The 18,671-nt window shown below is 42.6% G+C and overlaps 1 protein-coding gene across 2 annotated transcripts in view; it reads right to left on the bottom strand.

Annotated features, from left to right (window-relative positions):
- Window positions 1-18,671, bottom strand: part of MAP3K9 (mitogen-activated protein kinase kinase kinase 9) — a 74,547-nt gene that overhangs the window by 19,801 nt on the left and 36,075 nt on the right. For both annotated transcript variants that reach the window (XM_045564704.1, XM_045564713.1), the window contains exons 3-5: window positions 13,744-13,924; window positions 4,254-4,402; window positions 3,144-3,319 (exon numbers count right to left, since the gene is read on the bottom strand). In XM_045564704.1, coding sequence (XP_045420660.1) covers window positions 3,144-3,319; window positions 4,254-4,402; window positions 13,744-13,924 — 506 coding nt within the window. The remainder of the gene's footprint in view (window positions 1-3,143; window positions 3,320-4,253; window positions 4,403-13,743; window positions 13,925-18,671) is intronic.

Below are 18,671 nucleotides of genomic sequence, written 5' to 3'. Positions count from 1 at the left end.
TGCCTCTGCAGCACCTCAAGGACAAGGACAGCCAGTCTCACTGCTAAGGGGAGAGTTGGAGCCAGAAAGCTAGAGGGCAGAACTGGGACAAAGTACCATCTGGAATCCCATCTTGGGACCCGAAAACAGTCCCTTTTGTCCTCCTTTGAGAATAGAGGTAGGAGCCACATCAGGTGAGCAAAATCTCTTCCTTGCTCCTCCTTTTTGTTCTGCATGACTTTATAAGTGAGCCCAGCATTAAGTTCCTGAGAAGAGGGTGGGGAACAGAGAATCAGGAAATCGGAGAGAAAACAGGAATGAAAACAAAGCCCATGTATAAACATTTTAAAATCTAGAATCTAAACTGTTAACACTGGTTACCCCGGGCCTGGGATTAAAGTGGGGTGCTTGGGAGTGAAAAGACTAAAATTTAGCAAGTCTTAATGTCAATAATCTAAGAGAACCACTCTAAAAAGCATGCCATTTCTTCAATAAAGCAGCCATAGCAATACTTCCGCGCTCAAAACTTGATTTCTCAATGAAATACACCACTATAAGAAGCCATTCTGAACTAAAACTAAATAGGCAAACCTATCTGGGGAATCTAGAGCTAGAAAAAAAGCATGTCAACACATATTGGGGAAGTGAGCAGCAGGTAGAGAGCAGAAAAGAGGACAGAGACCAGATATGAATGAAATACTCTGATTTTATAAACTTGTCGTTCAACTTGTGTTCCATCTCCCAAGATAATATCAAAGTAGCCATAAAAATGATAGAAAGGATTGGAATACCAGGGATCAAAAAAAAATGATAAAAAGGAGAGAAAAGACAAGAGAATTAGCACATTGAAAAGTCTCTGTGCAGGGTAGGTGCTCAGTGGTTGAGTAACTATGGAGTCAATAAATAAATGAGTGAGAAATAATAAGGAAATAAAAGACAATTTTATAAATGCGTCCTTCTTTACGGGAACCTAGATTCACCATAAGTTCCTGAGAGCTGAACTTGAACTTTTGAACTTCTCCTTCTCTGACGAAATCAGCCGCAAACTGACTGTTGTGCACCCTCCAATCTTTGTTTCTCCTGCCCCACTACCAGGAGAACAAAATAACATGAGAGATGCAAGAAGATTATTCCTGCTGGGTTGATTTTGCTGCTAAATGGAAAAGTTTAAAAGTTCAAGCTAATTTCAACCTTTTAAGTGCTTGTCTCCTGCATGCTCTTGTCTAAGGGATGGTTTGGGTCTCAGCCCCTTCCTTTAAAGGAATTCAAATCTCAAACTAGAGACAATCCATCTTCATAATACCTAGAAGCAGTAGGTTGAGTCAATCTGAAGAATAAGCTGAATTGTATGGTAAACCAGGGTATTTGTGGAGTATATGCCTACGACACCAAACACCTGAAAGACCCTCAAACATGGCAAATCCCCTATTTGTGAAATACCTATTTGTGTTGCACAGTAGGCAAATTGGATCTTCCACACAAAAAGAGTCACTCCAGAAGGAAAACTCCTTATATATCTTACTTTCATCTACCAAACAATAAGCCTCATAACAGAGAGCCTTCATGGCATGGTAGTTAGGAGCAAGGACTCTGGAACAAGGTGCCTGAAATTCAGGTCCCAGCTTTACTGTCATTAATGGTGTGGCCTTGGGCAAGTTGACATGGGCACCACATGTAATAGGGAATTAATAGCACTGACACCATAGACATAAGACAATGATTATCTTATTACATAAAACAATTCATAAAAACTAGAAGAAAGCATGGCACATAGTGCATGCTCTACAAACGTTAGCTATTATGAGACTGGATTTGACATTTCCTAGCAACTACTTACTGACAAAATCCCACTTTCATTTGTCTTACTGACTGGTACCCTTATAATTCCATCAATCTAAAGAAAGGTAACAAACAGTCAGTGATTCAGCAATCAAAAAAAAAAAAAAAAAAAACCAAAAGGCCAGCAACTCTGGAGGTTCTTCCAGGCAGAACAGGAACAGGCTCTTATAATCATTCTGTTCAACAGTCAGTGTGGGTCCACCCACCAGGGTCCCTAAAAATTCGTCAGAAGCTCACTCCACTCTTCCACAGAATGCTCACGGACTCAACAGTTGCACTGTGTTTAGGAATGCTGTGTTCCATAAAAAGAGTTTAATCTCTTCAAATCAGCTCCAGAAATTATTTTAAGTAACATGTATAGGGGAACAACGATGACATTAGGAAGAATGTAGGTTTGGGAATCAGAAGATCCAGGTTCAAGGTTCGGCTTCCCCACATACTAGCTCCGTGACTTCAGGCAAATCACTGACCCTCAGGTCTGAGATGGAAATGATAACACCTGCCCTACACACTGGTGGCAGGGGCCCTAGGACCCCTGGACAAAACAGATAAAAAGGTCTCATCAAACCTTTCAAGTGAAAAAACTGGGAAACCTAAAGCCATACACAATTTTGCCTGCTATTATTATCATATTCCTATTATCTTCCCAAATTCCCATAGTGCAAAGTGAGAAAAGAAAAAAGAAATGAACAAAGTCTATATGAACATCCCTTTTGCCTGAGCTATACCACTTAGGTTCAGTCCTGCCACTACAGTACAAGCAACATAACTGCGTGTAACTGGTTTCACCCGTGTGCACACTGACTGCTGGTGACACACCAAGGGAGCAGAGAAGGGCCATTTAGGGAATGGCCACAGAAACAGAAGGGCAGATCTCTAGTAGGCAAGGAGTCTCTGAACTCCCTGGTTGGTAGGGGCTTGGAATACTTTTAATGAAAACACGAAAAATGCCACACACTTTCAGACCCTATCCCTAGCCCATATTGTTTCTGATTCTGATGTCAAAAGACACTGGCAGGATGTTCTGATGACTAGTCTCAATGTTGCAATATCCTATATCAAGTTAACCTTCCTCTGTAAGTCCACTGTACAATCAAGAAACCTTTCCAGAGCCCTCTCACATTTTCAGCTGGCAGGGTGAGAAACCCAGCGGGTAACGGCCCACTTGTGCACTTCTCTGGTTTGGACAACTAAGTAGATACCAAGCGGGCAGGTGGTTGTGTCAGAATCAGGGTGGGCAGTCAGACTCAGTCCAGAGGCCCCAGTGGAGAAGGTCCATTAATTCAATGCATGACGTTTTTCTCTCTTCATTTTTTAAATTTTACCTTTTCTTTGGCCCTGAGTTGGTCAAACATCTCCTGAATCTCATGTTTCCAGTCATCCTGCAGGCAGTGGAAGGAGTCCTTGGGCATTTCAAAGAAACCAGACTCCTCTATGGTAGTGAGCTGGTCCAGGATGTTGGTGAAAGACGGTCGTGAGTGGGGGTCGGGATTCCAGCAGTCTGCGGGGGGCGTGCGAGGAAACAGAAACCGTGAACAGACAAGAGGCCAACGTAAGACTGAGGATGTGACGTGACCTCACTTACCAGAAAACTATCTCTCATTTCTCCTTCTGGAAACAGAGATTGGAATTTACGAAATCTCACATGGGGCTCAGGAAGTTAAACAAGCTGCCCACCATAACATCCGTAAAGAATGAAACTGGAAAGAAAGTGCAGCAGTTCTGTACCCGTCCCATTCTGTTAAATAAGTATTTTTTTTAAAAGCAAGCCCAAAGAATTTCCTTGAATAAAATACCACTACCACAATTTACCATGTTACTATATGACTCAAGTCCGGACAACGGTTAACTACACCCTGGGCCTTAATTTCCCGTAAATAAAGGAGCTACTCTTCTCCCACCCCATGGAATGGGGAGGCAAGGTTAAAAAGCATCAGGGCGGGAGTCAGGCAAAGTGAATTCTACCTAATCCCAGCCCAGCCGCTACCCAGCAGGGAGCGGCCACTGGTCACTCGACCTCCCTCAGCTCTGGATGTCTCACTTACAAAATTGTGGGGTTGGACTAGATGACTTAGAGTTCCTTTCTTCTTAGATGTTCTTCATTTCTGTATGTAAGACACTCAGAGGTCCTGAAATAAAAGCTGCTATACCTTCTTATTTTGTATTAAGTGACACCATGCTGAAGCACTGGATAGCAGGCTTTAGTTACTAAGTTAATTCTACAGCCCCTGGAGATGGAGGGCAGGGACCTGCGACAGTAGGATGCTGACATCATCTTGAGGTAGCTCTTCCAGCTGCCCACAGGATGCCTCCTTGGGTGACTAATACTTTATCTCCCCTTTTAGTAACTGATCTTACAGAATTGGCCAAAATCTACCAAGTGCTTATAAGAAGGTAAACTGTCTCCAATTTTGTTCAGGCCAGGGGCGACTTACCTTCCATGAGTTTGGCAAAAGGTTCCGGGCATGTAGAAGGAATAGGAAGGGCGAGTTTGTTCATGGCCACTCCATAAGCTACTGCTAAGCCATCGATGCCACGGAAAGGCACCTCGCCCGTCAGCAGCTCCCAAAGCAGCACCCCATAGCTAGGGAGAGGAACGAGACAGAAGCCATTTAATAAACCACAGGTATAACTTCACTGAAATAGCTCACGGAGCTTTTCTGAGCATCCCACATTCTCCCCAACACACAGAGAAACTAACGAAATAGAAATACTAATGCAATACAAAAGGGAAGCCATAAAGCCTACTTGCTAAAAGCAAAAAAAAAAAAACCAAGCACACTTGGTTTCAAAGTCTTGTTCCATAATTGCCCAGCTATGTAACCTTGTGCAAGTTCCTATATCTCTCTAAGCCTCTGATTCCTCGTCTGTAAAGTACAAATAACATTACCAGTCTCATGAGGCTGGCATGAAATTAAATGAGTTACTACAGAGTTTAAATAAGTGCTCAATAGCCACAGCTATTCTGTGACTGTTAATGAAATAAACTGGGAGAAGAGGCAGCCTCCCAAGCTTAACTTCTTTTCCATTTTAAGAAAACTTCGGCTTTTGTCACAGATACTTTTTTTAGCTTTACAAAAGCAGAGAGCCAACCACTCAAAACAGATTTTGCTTCTGTAAAAGATTTCTTTAAATGCCCACTAGGCTGAATAGATTCCTGCCCTTGGATCAGCGTGAGTGGGTCCTTAACAGAGACCTCTGTCTAACTCAAAGGGAAAAGTTTCATAAGGGTAGCCCGCATCGGTGGGGCAGAGCAGTGTGTCAGCTGGGAGAACTTCGGTGTGCCCTCCCTACCTTTCAAGTGCACATGAAGAATTTCTTTTCTCACATCCTGTGAGTCACACAATGCAGAGTACAAAGCTTAGTGGAAGAATTATTCTACAAATTCACAATTAGAACCAGGCAAAATCATGCAGCATTCAATCCTTCCAAGAATAAGTCAGGACAAGAAAATGTAAGGCTATGAACAATCAGAAGAATGGTTCTCCTGAGGTTTTCAACATCAACCTCGAATTTCTTGTGATATTCATCAATAGTTTGCAACCAGCAATAAAGGTCTATTAATTTAAAAATAATAATAAAGCCAGTATCTATTTATCATGATACCTTGTACATGTAGAGTGCTCAGGTATTTTCCGAACATCACCTCGAATCCCTATAACAAGCCTGAGAGGTAAGTATTATCCCCATTTTGCAGGTGAGGAAAGTAACATTTAGATAGGTTTAGTAGCACAGGTGAGGGGCGTACATGGAGCATATCCTGGTGGATCCCGGACCAACTTTCAGGTCTTTCTCTCTAGAATGACTTTCTACCATTTCTCAGCTTGATAAACTCTAATCAACTCTCAAGATCCAACTCAAACGTCCCATCATTTATTCATTCATTTTAAACATTGGCTAAATATTTACTCTGCATCGAGCTCAATGCCAGGCCCTGGGATCCAGGATAAAAGACGCAGATCTTATCCACAAAGCGATGAGTGAGTGGGAGAGAAGAGCGGACAACCAGAATACCACAAGGGCACAAAGGAAGGCCACGGAGCCAGACCAGGGAGGGAGCAGGAGACAGCCCCTGAGCTAAACTGTGATGGCCAACTGAAGGTCAGCGCTCCAAAGGCAGGGACCAGCATGTGCAGAGAGGCGATCAAGAGCATGCACTGGCCCGCAGAGAATCCCAGGGGTCTGGCACGGCTCCAGAGAAAAGCAACGTGCTAACCAATGTGTCAGTGCAGCGGGGGCTACGGAGGGACCCTCAGCACAGCCTGGCCAGTCTCCCTCGGTGATGGCTTTACCCTAGTGAGGCCTCCAAATACTATCATCTTCTTTATGTGTCTTGACAGGAAAAAAGCCTAGTAGAAAATTGCAGGTCTTGACTTGTCTAGACCAAGGAGTTGGATTTTAGTTAGAGGCTGAAGGGGACAATGTTGGACACTGTAGGAAGCCTTCCCTGACATCCCCAGATGGTCCTCGGCCCTTGTCTGGGCTGCTACGTATCTCAGCTGTTTGTTTACCAGCCCACGGCTCCTAAATAGCAGAGACGGCAGTTTTTAATGTTTGCATCCTCAGGGCCCAGCCTAGGCTCTGGTACACAGTAGGCACTCATAGATAAGTGAGTGAGCTGGGGGGGAGGGCATGGTCAGATGATCCTGCAAGTGTCTGAGTAAACCTCGAACACCATCAAGAATTACACGATTGCACTTCCTGACAAACCTTTAATATGACCCATCTAGACATTGGTCATGCTGGGCAGCTGCTACCAAGTGACCTCTAAGAACCCTCAGCACTGCCGACCAGATTCCTGGGCTAAAGCCATCTCTGCTCTTGGCATTAATGCCACCTCCACCCTGGAAAACAAAAACCAAAGGTCCCACAGAACCGTTTCTTCCACTCAGGCAAAGACAATTGGTGTCTGAGCCCTAACTACTGGGAAAGACAGTAGAGTGTTTCAAGGATCCCAACGTGTCCTGTTTGTGTCCTTACATCCCTTCTGTGCACTCTGTGTCCTGTGGAGATGCCTCAGGCCACCTGGAAGAGGGAGGAGCCCGGGACCTACCCTTCTTAGCTTCAGTGAGGGCACCTCTGCTCTTACCTGGCTTGTTTCTTTGTTCATCTGCATCCTATCCCGTTTCAAGGCTTCTACAGCTAAGAGAAATGTGAGAACTGCTGATCAAGTAGGAAGAATGCTACCTAAGAAAGATTTAGATAGACTTGAGTCAAATGCCTACTTTATCATTTACCAGCTACGTGCCCTTGGGGAAGCAAGTTCATCTCTCCAAACCTCAGTTTCCTCATCCATACGACAAAGCGATGCCTACCTCTCGGAATAGCTACAAGGAGAGGCTACTTGTAACACCCACAGCTACTACCCACCCAGAAATTACCACCTATGGGTAGTAAACACGTGTGCTTTCTCCTCAGAAAGGGCCTGAAACAAGAACATGTCTGAAGAGGGTTCCGCAAAGCCTACAACGTCTGGTGAGAGCCCTGCTGAGGGACACCAGCATTCAAAGCAGCAGCCTTTCTGGCGCTGACTAAACCAGTCAGTTTTCCTCTGTCCACCTTCATGTTTTACAATGGAAGGTGGGTGACATAAATGAAGACTTGGTATTCCTTTGGCAGGAATAGAGTCCAAGAAAGAAATGGGAGAAATATAAGTTACACAAATCTGAGCCCCAGGGATAGGTGGGCAGTAGAAGGCAAAGTGACTTAATATCAGGTTTAGTCTACTTTGTCACCCGCCCAGGACGAAAAGGTCAAGAGGTCCCTTTAAGACCATTACAAGCAGCCTGGAAGGGCCAGCTCAGCACAGTCACTGCCTCTGAGTCCTTCCCCCAACACAGAACCACCAGCTCCCACAGAGCTGCCTAACCCAACCCTCGGAGAATTCGCTCAGAGCTCTTTTTCTTATTAACCTGCACCGTCTCTCAGGCTGTGGAGCTCAGGACCCATGCTCGGAAAGGAGAGGCTCGGTCTCCCTTGGCTGGGCCGGGCCGGGGAATCTCTTGCACTTGGTAAATCATCTGTGACCCCACATTCCAGGAACCGCGTGAACTGCTTAATAACCTTTGGCAAAGATAACTGACCTAATATGTGTGAAAACACTTTGCAAATTGTAAAATAACATACAATTATTCTGGTTGTTGTTAACTGGTCCCGCATTCAAAATGAGGTTATATTTATTAACATATATGTAATATATACATTAATATAACCCTTGACATAACCATAACAACATATTCATTAACGTGGTAGTATGTTCATGCTATATTACATTCAAAAAGCAGTTTACAAAACAGAAGACTGATCCCATTTTAAAGGATAGGTAGATGAGCCCATGAATAGGAGTAAACACACAAAAAATCAATATATTAAGTAGATTATCTCTATTAATATAGGTGGGTTTAGGGTGATTCTCTTTTCTTCTCTTTCCTTTTTTGTTTATCTCTATTTTCTAATTTTTTTCTATAGGGAACATGTTTTACTATTATAATTTTAAAAACTTAAAATGAGTAAGAAAATGCCTCCTCCTCATCCCACATATAAGAGGCAAGGAGTCCCTGTGGGATGATGCCCTCTGACCATGACCACGGCCCCCCCTGCACAGCACAGCCACAGGGAAAGATTTCCGCCCGGACTCTTGAGGAGGCAGTCCCCAATCTAAGCAGATGGGAAACTTACACAGTTGAGGATCCGGACCATTATCACCTCACCCTGCATCACAGCACGTGGAGGAGACCCTCATAAGCACACGCGAAGGTCAGGATGAAAGACAAACTCAGTTGCCCTGAGCACCGGGCAGTAGCAGAGGCGCAGAGGCCCGGGCCCTGCATGAGTTCCAGGAGGGGAGGAGAGGAGGGGGCCTCAGACTTAGCAGGTACCTAGCACAGAGTAAGTATTGAACAAATATTTCTTAGATGAGTAAATGAATTACAAATCCATTTGGGAACCAGCTTCGTACCAAGTTCCTAGGCATGCTTTGGCCCTCTATGGGACCTCCTACTAGGCCCTAGGCATGTTGGGTCAGTCACCCTGGAAGAGGAACAAGAACATATAGATGGTAACATGGCTACAAGCACAGACTTTTAAGACTTGAGACACATATCCAGCTCTAATCACCACTTCCCATCTACCACCTAGGTGAACTTAGGCACATGACTTGACTCAAACTGTCTGAGCTGCACCTATAAAATGGAAATAACAATACCTACTTTGGGGATTATAAATGAGATAAAAGATGTGCAGCATTTAGCATAGAGCCTAGCCCATTAGCATTCTTACATGTAACATTATTGCTGCCAGTGTGTACAAGTATTGCTATACGTATAGCAATGGGTACACAGTTTGCTCTGGTAAAAGTGAGAGATCATTTGGGGCCACTTAGGGGCTTGAGGAGTGAGGGATTAAAGACCTACTTAATGGGTTATAAATTGTGTCTTGAAGGAAATCATGCAGCAGGGAAGCTAAGAAAGCTGGAAGGGAGCAGGGTAAATGATGTTTTCAAATCACATGCGTCAACCAAACTGTCAGGCAGCTTAAGTCCTGGAAACAGTTCTACACTAGAGACCCACTGGCAGATCACATGACAACATCCAAGATACTTCACCGAACGTGCTATTGATTAGAGGTTTATCTCCAAGCTACCCTTTTTAGAGAACAGAACAATTTCATTAGATTCCTCTCACCAGAGGCCCTTACATACCTACTTTCAGGATCTGTGGGTGAAGGGCAAGACCTGGAGCTTAGTCTTAAAACAAGGGTAGATACTCTGGGTAAAAGTTGAAAGGTCCTGCCCTTGTTCCTTCCATGGAGCACAAAACCCTGCAAGGGTCTTGTACTTTCCTACCTACCATTTCTGTCACCACAAGACCCTACGTTAGGCAGCTGTGCTTTCCCTTCCCATTAACAATGTGCCTGCATACTTGACACAACTCTGTCCAAATCATCACCAGCAGAAACCCTTAGAGTGCATCATAATAAACCTGAGTAATTTCAGGGTCCAACAGGGAGAAGAAACCTAGCAGGAATACTGGAACCAGGAAACAATCATGTTAACGAGAAGTCACAGTGTCCCATGAAGAAAGATAAGAGAAAGTTGAATGTGACAAGTGGCTCACTGCCCCCCAAATCTACTCTCCCCTTCCTCCATGGTAAGAGTTTTAGCTGGGCACACAGTTGTCCAGCCAGAGCCTACTTTTTCTGCCTCCCTTGGAGCCAGATGTACTCACATAGCCAAGTGCAGGCAATGGGGTTTTTGCAGATGGAGATGTGCACGACTTCAGGTTTGTCTCCAAATTAAAGATAAACTGCTTGCCATGGATAAGCTATCTTTCCCCTTTTTGAAGACTGTGATACCAAAGTAACAGTCACTCAAATGTCACCATTCAGACAAAGACAGTGCACTGAGGGAGGCTGAAAGAACCCGGGCTCCTGAATGATTTCATGGGGCATTTCTGCTGCCCTGCCAGCCCAGACTGTCCGGACTACTCTTTGAAAGAGACATACACTTCTGTCTCATTTAAGCCTCCTTATCTGTAGCTTTCTTTGAAATAGCAGCTTAGCTTAATTAATATATTCATTAATCTCATAAGCATATGGTAAAGTAATGAAAGTGTTCAATTGAAACATGAAACTGCTGTTTTTATAGATCAAAAACAGTTGAATACCAGTATATAAGTACACTTCAACATAATGGGATCAGGTCATATATACTAAGGAAAGCAAAACTCATTTCTTCTCATTAGCTAATTTCACCTTGTAATTAATATGTGATAAAATAAGATTCAACACACAGAAGCTACAAACCATCACTGAAAGAAATTAAAGGAGGTCTAAATAAATGGAAAGATGGCCCCTATTCATGGATTGGAAGATTTATTAAGATGTCAATGGGCCGGGCGCGGTGGCTCACGCCTGTAATCCTAGCACTCTGGGAGGCCGAGGCGGGTGGATTGCTCGAGGTCAGGAGTTCGAGACCAGCCTCAGCAAGAGCGAGACCCCGTCTCTACTAAAAAAATAGAAAGAAATTATCTGGCCTACTAAAATATACATATAGAAAAAAATTAGCTGGGCATGGTGGCGCATGTCTGTAGTCCCAGCTACTCAGGAGGCTGAGGCAGTAGGATCGCTTAAGCCCAGGAGTTTGAGGTTGCTGTGAGCTAGGCTGATGCCACGGCACTCACTCTAGCCAGGGCAACAAAGTGAGACTCTGTCTCAACAACAACAAAAAAAAAGATGTCAATAGCCTGCAAAGTAACTACTGATTTTATGTAATTCCTATCAAAATCCCAGCTGTCTATTTTGCAGAAATTAACAAAATCATCCTAAGATTCATAAGGAAATGCAAGGGACTCACAATGGCCAAAATAATCTTCAAAAAGAACAAAATTGGGGAACTCATACTTCCTAATGTCAAAACTCACAACAAAGCTATACTAATTAAGAGTGGTACTGGCATAAGGACAGACATATAGATGAATGGAGCAAAACTGAGAATCCAGAAATAAACCTTTACATTTCTAGTAAATGCACTTTTGATGATGGTGATAAGACAAATGCAATGGGAAAAATTAGTCTTTTCAATAAATGGTTTTGAGATAACTGATGGCCACATGAGAAAGAATAAAGTTGGACCCCCACGTCATACCACATGCAAAAATTAAGCTAAAATGGATCAGAGACCTAAATGTAATAGCTCAGATTATAAAACTCTTTAAGAAAACATAGGTGTAAATCTTCATGACCTTGCATTAGGCAATGGTTTTTTAGATATGACCAAAAAAGCACAATCCACAAAAGAAAAAAATAGATAAATTGGACTTCATCAAAATGAAAATCATTTATGTTTCAAAGAACACCATCAAGAATGTGAAAAAATAATCTATGAAATGGAAAAAATATTTTCAAATCATATATCTGATAAGAGACTTGTATCCAAAACATATAAAGAACTCTTTCAACTCAACAATAAAAATAAAAAGTTTTTACCGCATTTTTAAATTGGCAAAGAATCTAAGTAGACATTTCTCTAGAGAAGATATACAAATGGCCAATAAGTACATGAAAAGACATTCAACATCATCAGTCATTTAGGAATGTGCAAATGAAAACCATAATGAGATACCACTTCACACCTGCTAGGATGGCTATAATTTTTAAAAAAAAAAAGACAAAACAGACAATAACAAGTGTTGAAAGGATATGAAGAAATTGAAACCCTCATACATTGCTAATGGGAATGTAAAATGGTGTAACCATAATGAGAAAGTTTGGTGGTTCCTCAAAAAGTTCAACATAGAATTACCATGTGACTCAGCAATTCTACTCCCAGATAGAGACCCAAGAGAGCTGAAAACACCTCTTTACACAAATGCCTGTACACAAATGTCCACAGCAGCATTGCTCATAATAGCCAAAAAGTGAAAACAACCCAAATGTTCATCAATGGATGAATGGATAAACAAATGTGATCTATCCATACAAGGGAATATTAAGCCATAAAAAGGAATGAAGTTCTGATATAGGCTACAACATTAATGAACCATGAAAACATTACACTAAATGAAAGAAGACACTCACAAAAGATGGCATATTATACAATTCCATTTATATAAAATGTCCAAAATAGGCAGATCCATAGAGACAGAAAACAAATTATTGGTTGCGAGGGAATATGGGGAGGAGGGGTTGGGAAATGACTGCCAATAGGTATGGGGTTTCCTTTTTGGGTGATAAAACTATTCTGGAAGTAGATAGTCATTGTAGCAGGTTGAATGGTGGCCCTAAAAATATATGTTCATGCCCTAATTTCCAGAATCCTTACTGGGAATAGAATTTCCCCTAGGGTCTCCAGAGGGTGTGGCCTTGCTGACACTAATTTCAGACTTCTGGCCTCCCAAACTATGAAAGAATACATTTCTGTTGTTTGAAGCCACTAGGTTTGTGGTAAATTGTTATAACAGCCTTAGAAAACTATTAATAATGACAACGGTGATCAATGAACAACTTTGTAAATATACTAAAACCATTGATTTATATACTTCAAAGTATATAAAGGGTAAACGTTATAGTATGTAACACCTCAATAAAGTTATTTTTTAAAAAATATATATACACACACATACATAGACACAGAAGCTCACTTTACAACACATCAGGAAGCAGTAACTTCATAGGCTGACGCACAGTGATAACCTACAGCCCTTTCTTTTGTATACCAAGGTGATGTTACTGACACACAGCCATGAGGATGCATACTCCATAGTCGCTCCTCCTCGCTCAGTGGGGACAAGATTTTTTAGATCCATGTCCTTGTGACCTCCTGGGATGACACTTACTAGGAGGATAGTTGGTCATTTCTAGTCTGTGGCTCTGCACTTCTTGCTGCATGCTTAGGACCCATCTTTTCCCATTTCTAGATCAGCATCTAACAAAGCCTTGACTAAAAGATTAACTAGGTAACTGGAAAGAATAGTTTCTAGGCCACCAAGAAAGAAGAGACAGCAAAGAATACTCATTGGCTCAGGAACTTTCAGTGAGGACATTGGGTTAACCTCCATCCCAAGTCCAGCAGTCACAGCCACACAATCCCAGCACTGTTGCTGAGCAAGCGAGGCTGATCCTGGGGAAGGTGCCCTTACCACCCTACAGGTCAGAGATGGAAGATGCCCCTGGAATCTGCCAGCCTTTCCTAGGGAGCAGTCGCTGACACAAAGGGACCTGCACAGAGGTAGTACTTGCCACAGCGCTGCAGGGATTTTTTGGTAGATGAAACTATCCCCCGTAATGTGGAAATTAGCACAGATTGCTCTGAGGGGGTCACTTAGACCTACTTAGGGGTGTCTGGGAACCTCAGTCTTCCAAGTCCTGAAGCATGTGTGCAGCCAAGAGAGACCTGGGGAACACTGCCCCTGCCCCTCTGGACCTTACCTCCACACGTCGCTGCCTTTGGAAAACATGGAGGCACGAATGACCTCAGGTGCCATCCAAGCATACGTCCCTGCCGCACTCATCTTGGTGGTTCGGTGCCATTCCCGAGCCAGGCCAAAATCAGTGATCTTCAGAATCTTGTTGCTCAGGTCTCCATTCTCCACCTTCTGGAGGATCAATACTGGGCAAGGAAAGGAATACAGAAGAAACCAGAGTCTGCATTAATCACGGGGAAACCACTGAATACAGAACCCTCCTGCCATCTTCCTGGCTTCCCCTGCAGGCTCTGGTGTTCAGCTGCCATGGATTGACAGCAACAGCCATCATTTCTTAAATATCTACAAGGCACCCACTTTTGTGCCGCGTACTTTATAAGCAGTGTGTGGACAGTCGGCATGAACCTGTCCAGGTTACTTTACCTAAACTCTTAAGGAAGGATGTCTTTTGGGCAACGAGATTTCCACTTAATCCAGGAACTCACCCCACCTATGAGAACTGGCAGACCAGGTGGAGAGGTCAGAGAGCACATACACGTTCACGCCTATGATGTTCTCTCTGAACATGCCCCAGGAAGAAGAAACTAGTGTACTGGAGCAGTTACACTGTGGCCCTGTCTCCCAAGTTCTAACTCAAAGCATTGCAGTGTGGGAGCCACCCTGGCTCCTCTCGGGCAGCAGCTGAGGCAGTCACCTCACCTCCATGATGGTCCCAGAGATCAATGTGCCCTGTGGGAACCAATCTTGCCAAAAAGAGCAAAAACACTAACTAATGTGCTGTAAGTAAAGCCAAGGAACTCTGCCTGAGAGGGCAGCGAGGGTGTTCCCTGGATATGTGGAAGCCACGCCGCCATTTTCACAAGTGGGATGGTTCCAAAGGCCCTATGCAAGCACAACCTCTTGTGGGCCAGACACTGAGTCACTTGGAATTCAGAGCTTTGAACGCAGGAGTTCAGAGAAGAAAGATTCCCTCCTCATCCCTGCCACTCAAGTCCGACTGGGGAGTGTAGGCAAAGGAATCTACTAAAGACAGAATGACAACTAGAAAAAACGCTGACTTGGTTCCAGCAAACAGTGAAAATGTGCAGATTGGTTCTCAGCACGGTGTGCACTGCGGTACCCCACAGCATCAGAAGACTCTCCTGAGAGCTCAAACTCTCCCAGTATCTAAAGAAGGAATCTATGATGGTGGTACTTTGGGTACCGAGAGGGTCTTCCTTTTGGGAGGTGGACATTTTAGGGCAGGTCCTTCAATCCACACAGCTATACTTTTTTGCCTGCCCCCCACAAATGTCCACTGAATTGTTACGTAATGAAAGGACGTGAGCCAAAGATCTCTGTGTCCCGTGTGCTTCTCAGAAAACCAGCAGTAAAGAGGGATTATTAGCAGCATAGAGCTGGAGGCACAAAAGAAACCAGCACCAGCCACTCCCTATATCTAATGGACCAGGCCTCCTTCCTCCACTCCCTCTCCCCACCCGCCTCCTTCCCGAGCAGGCACAGGCCTCTGAATGCTCGGGCAGATTAAAAAATAAAAAAACCTTCTCCATCTCATTTATTAACAGAAAGCTTTCCAGACTCTTCTGTGCCTCGCTGCCCCTCTCCTCTGGCAGAGACAACAGACAAATGGGCATTCAAATTGCTGGGCAAGTGACACTAAGGAAACCCACCATTCCCTCCATCGAGGCGGCCGCCAGCTGCTGACCATTTCTCTGAGCGGCTCATAAAGAGAAGATTCAGAGTGAGTCCTTCCCCTTACATATTCAGTGGGGTTCAGTCCTGTCACCCCAGACCTCCAGGTGGCCGGGATAGGGTGCCACAGAGAGGAGGATAAAATTTTATAATCATAGTCTGTCAGATGGCTTAAAGGGATGGCAGAAGGATGGGGATGGGGTAAGAATCAGTGCGGGGACAATCTGCCTGAATGAGAATGACTTTAAACGCACAGGTACAGCCCAGTTCCACCGAATCCCCAGCACTCCCTCCTGCCCACCACCCTGCTGGCCTCAAACATTTACCCAGACAAGCCCCAAAGACATCTGACTGAAGAATTCCTGGCCAGGGGTCCTCCCCTCATCTAATCAGATACCACCTAGCCATCCTGGCCAGTGGTCCCAGCTGGTGATCTACAATAATAGTGTTCTGAAATCCTGGTATCTACCAAGCATCTATTACTAGTAATAATTAAAGTCCAAAGTTTGTGAACGCTTTGCTTTTTTATTTCTTTTTAAGAGAGACAAGGTCTCACTATGTTGCACAGGCTGGTCTAGAACTCCGGGGCTCAAGCGCTCTTCCTGTCTCAGCCTTCTAAATAGCTGGAATTACAGGTGTGGGCCACGCCTAGCACTTTACTCTTTTTCTTTTTTCTTTTTTTTGGTAGACTTTATTTTTATTAAGATGAAATCTACATAATGTAAAATTAACCATTTTACAGTGAACAAGTCAGTGGTCTTTAGTACATTCACAATGTTGTACAACCACGACCACTATCTAGTTCCAAAATATTTCAGCACCCCAAAAGGAAATCTTGTACCCATTAAGCAATTACTCCCCATTCTCCTCTTCCCAACTCCTAGCAACCACCAATCTGCTTTGTCTTTATGGATTTATCTATTCTTAGTATTTCATATAAATGGAATAGGTGACACATCTGGCTTATTTCACCTAACATAATGTTTTCAAGGTTGGTCCACATTATAGCTTATATCAGCACTTCATTCTTTTTTATGGCTGAATAATATCCCATTGTATGCCCATGCTACAATGTGTTTACCCATTTGTCCATTGACAGACATTTGGGTTGTTTTTACTTTTTGGCTACTGTGAAGAGTCCTGCTATGAACATGTGCAGACATATATTTGTATACCTGTTTTCAATTTGGGGGTTATATACCTAGGAGTGGATTTGCTAGGTCATATGGTAATTCTATGTTTCATTTTTTGAGGAACCACCAAACTGTTCTCTACAGCAGCTGAACCATTTTACATTTATGCCAGCAGAGTATGAGTGTCCCAATTTCTTTGCATCCTCACTAACACTTATCTTCCTTTTCATTTATAGTATTATTAGTGCCAACCTAATGCATCTGAAGTGGTATCTCACTGTGGTTTGAGTTTGCATTTCCCTAATGAGTAATGACGTTGAACATCTTCTCATGTACTTGTTGATCATTTATGTATCTTCTTTGGAGAAACGTCTATTCAATTCTTTGCCCATTTTTTAAGTGGGTGGTTTAATCTTTTTATTGTTGAATTATAAAAACTCTTTATATATTCTGGATACTAGACCCTTATCAGATATATATGATTTGCAAATATTTTTGCCCGTTCTGTAGGCTGTTTCTTCACTTACTTGATAAACTCCTTAGATACATAAATGGTTTTAGTTTAGATGGATTCCACTTTATCTATTTTTCCTTTTATTGCTCATGCTTTTGGCGTAATATCTAAGAATCCATTGCCAAACCCAAATTCATGAAGATTTAGCTCTATATTTCCTTCTAAGAATTTTATAGTTTCAGCTCTTACATTTAGGTTACTCATCCAATTTTGACTTTCGTACGTTGTATGAGATAGGGGTCTAACTTCATTCTTTTGGATGTGGCTATCCAGTTGTCCAAGCACCATTTGTTGATGAAGAAAGCTTTAAAACAAACAGAGCAGAATGCAGCTCTCTCTCAACATGCTCTCCTGAGTGGGACAGAAAGGTTATACTCGCAGGAGCTTATGTATTTGTACCACTGCAGTGAGCCCCCTGTAATCTTCTACCACTTACAAACAGCTGTGGCAATAAATTATTGTGCTTTCACATCTTAGAAAATTTAAGAATGTTTTATCAAAATCTGGTGAAGTCCCTGACAGTGCATTGAATTAACCTTACCTCTCATGTGCAGGGCAATGGAGAAAATAGTCATGTGCTGCATGATGACATTTCAGTCAACAATGGGCTGCATATATGATCGTGATGCTGGTGTAAACAAACCTATTGTGCTGCCAGTTGTATAAAATATAGCACATATGATTATGTATGGTACATAATACTTGATAATGATAATAAGCAACTATGTTACTGGTTTATATATTTATTATACTATACTTTTTATCATAATTTTAGAATGTACTCCTACTTGTAAAAAAAATTGACTATAAAACAGCCTCAGGCAGGTCCTTCAGGAGGCATTACAGGAGAAGGCATTTGTTTTTTTGTTTTTAAGACTAGTCAAGTGAAGAAGAAGACATTGTTATCACAGGAAATGATAGCTCCGTGTGTGTTACTGCCCTTGAAGACCTTCCAGTGGGACAAGATGGGGAGGTGGAAGACAGTGATATTGACGATCCTGACCCTGTATAAACCTAGGCTAATGTGTGTGTTTGTGTCTTAGTTTTCAACAAAATTTTAAAACATAAAAAAAAAAAATTCTAAAAACAGAAAAAAGCTTAAGGATATCAAGAAAAAGATATTTTTGCATAGCTGTACATGTTTGTGTTTTAAACTATGTTATTACAAAGAGTCAAGAAGTTAAAAAAATTTAAAAGTTTATAAAGTAAAAAGGTTATAGTAAGCTAAAATTAACTTATTACTGAAGAAAAATGTTTTAATAAATTTAGTGTAGCTTAAGTGTACAGTGTTTGTAAATTCTATAGCAGTGTATAGTAATGTCCTAGGCCTTCACATTCACTCACCACTCACTCACTGACTCACCCAGAGCAACTTCCAGTCCTGCAAGCTCCAGTCAAGGTAAGTGCCCTATGCAGCAGGTATACCATTTTTATCTTTTATATCATGTTTTGACTGTCTCTTTTCTATGTTTAGATATACAAATATTTACCATCATATTACAACTGCCTGCAGTATTCAGTACAGTGACTACAGCACAGGTTTGTAGCCTAGGAGCAATAGGCTATACCATATAGCGTAGGTGTGTGGTAGGC

This window comes from Lemur catta, chromosome 1, assembly GCF_020740605.2.
Source record: "Lemur catta isolate mLemCat1 chromosome 1, mLemCat1.pri, whole genome shotgun sequence".
In the NCBI taxonomy this organism is placed as follows: Eukaryota; Metazoa; Chordata; class Mammalia; order Primates; family Lemuridae; genus Lemur; species Lemur catta.
The sequence above is the reverse complement of the archived record's forward strand: the minus strand, read 5'-3'. Positions and strand labels throughout refer to the sequence as shown.